The sequence below is a fragment of the Nanorana parkeri genome, unplaced genomic scaffold, assembly GCF_000935625.1.
Source record: "Nanorana parkeri isolate BGI_ZX_2015 unplaced genomic scaffold, ASM93562v1 scaffold1866, whole genome shotgun sequence".
NCBI classification, from domain to species: domain Eukaryota; kingdom Metazoa; phylum Chordata; class Amphibia; order Anura; family Dicroglossidae; genus Nanorana; species Nanorana parkeri.
Window position 1 is genome coordinate 28,283 of NW_017308134.1, and position 2,150 is coordinate 30,432.

At 44.0% G+C, this 2,150-nt stretch overlaps 1 protein-coding gene across 1 annotated transcript in view; it reads right to left on the bottom strand.

Moving 5' to 3' along the window:
- Positions 1 to 2,150, bottom strand: part of LOC108799969 (rab proteins geranylgeranyltransferase component A 1-like) — a 52,069-nt gene that overhangs the window by 27,792 nt on the left and 22,127 nt on the right. The window contains exon 3 of the mRNA XM_018571919.1: positions 517 to 589. Coding sequence (XP_018427421.1) covers positions 517 to 589 — 73 coding nt within the window. The remainder of the gene's footprint in view (positions 1 to 516; positions 590 to 2,150) is intronic.

Consider the following 2,150-nt stretch of genomic DNA (forward strand, 5'->3'; position numbering starts at 1 on the left):
AATCATTTTAGGGCCATCAATCACTGATAACACTAAACTGATGAGCGGTAACAGCTTTTAAAGCGTCGCCTATGGCCAATTTTGGGTATTATCGTTTTTTGAGGTTTCGCGCGCGCACGCAATTTTAAGGCTTGACATGTTTGGTGTCTTTTTACCCGACGTGACCCCGTCTTTTATATTTTACCAAAAAATTGGGTAATAATAAATGTTTTATCATTTAATATAGGGGAAACTGTTTTTTTATTTTTATTTCGGTGATTTTTCCTTAATATAGTAAAAAAATAAAAACCCCCAGTGGTGAATAAATACCACCAAAAGAAAGCTCTATCTGTCCCCAAAAAAGGGTATAAAATTCATTTCAGTACAGCGCTGCATGACGGAATAAATGTCAGTCAAAGTACCGCAGCGCTGAATACTGAGTGATGGCCTGGATGGGAAGGGGGTGTAACACCGCGGATGTCAACTGGTTAAGCGAGCAATCTTCTACAATGTTTCCAGTGACAATGTGACACTTACCTTGTACTCATCAATCCAGGACTGTAAACCTGAAAATGTGAAACTGGCCCAGTTCCCACCATAATAATTCCTCCTGCAAGGTAAAAAGAAAAAAAAACAAAGTTAAAAGGATCTATAAAAGAAAAAAAAAAAGTGCTTTGCAATTAATCCCGAAGTGTCTGAGAGAGTTAAGTACGGCTGTGATTTGTAACCCAAAGAGAAATAATAAAAAGAAAGAGAGACAAAGAATTCACTTACAATACATCACTCGGAGCGCCGGAGATTAACGGTTATGTGTCTTGGCCGGACTCTGCTATAGGTGTATTCCTTAATCAAAAGTACATACAGGTGAAACTCGAATAATTAGAATATCGTGCAAAGTTCATTTATTTCACTAATGCAACTTATGCGGTGAAACTAATATATGAGAGAGACTCATTACATGCAAAGCAAGATAGTTCAAGCCGTGATTTGTCATCATTGTGATGATTATGGCTTACAGCTCATGAAAACCCCAAGAACCCCAAATCCACAACCTCAAAAAAGTAGAATATTACATGCAATCAATAAAACACGGATTGTACATAGAACAATATCGGACCTCTGAAAAGTACAAGCATGCATATGTACTCAGTACTTGGTTTGGGCCCCTTTTGCAGCACTTACTGCAATTACTTTTGCACGATATTCTAATTATTCGAGTTTCACCTGTATATCCAAATACCGAGATGAATAGAGAATGTTCCATGAAAACCCGCACCGGTCTTCTTTTGTTCTGGAGGTCTTTGGGACCCACAAGTAAAAAGTCAGTAATTGGCCCTTTTTACAGTATCTCAAGAGGTCCACTGCCTTACTAAAGAAGCTGAGGGTAAAGGTGATGGACTGGCCAAGCATGTCTCCAGACATAAACCCTATTGAGCATCTGTGGGGCGTCCTCACACGGAAGGTGGAGGAGCGCAAGGTCTCCAACATCCACCAGCTACGTGATGTCGTCATGGGGGAGGGGAAGAGGACTTCCCCATTTTACAGTATCTCAAGACGTCCGCTGCCTTGCTAAAGAAGCTGAGGGTAAAGGTGATGGACTGGCCAAGCATGTCTCCAGACCTAAACCCTATTGAGCATCTGTGGGGCGTCCTCACACGGAAGGTAGAGGAGCGCAAGGTCTCCAACATCCACCAGCTACGTGATGTCGTCATGGGGGAGGGGAAGAGGAAGTCCCCATTTTACAGTATCTCAAGACGTCCACTGCCTTGCTATAGAAGCCGAGGGTAAAGGTGATGGACTGGCCAAGCATGTCTCCAGACCTAATCCCTATGGAGCATCTGTGGGGCGTCCTCAAACGGAAGGTAGAGGAGCACAAGGTCTCCAACATCCACCAGCTACGTGATGTCGTCATGGGGGAGGGGAAGAGGACTTCCCCATTTTACAGTATCTCAAGACGTCCGCTGCCTTGCTAAAGAAGCTGAGGGTAAAGGTGATGGACTGGCCAAGCATGTCTCCAGACCTAAACCCTATTGAGCATCTGTGGGGCGTCCTCACACGGAAGGTGGAGGAGCGCAAGGTCTCCAACATCCACCAGCTACGTGATGTCGTCATGGGGGAGGGGAAGAGGAAGACCCCATTTTACAGTATCTCACGACGTCCACTCACTTCCT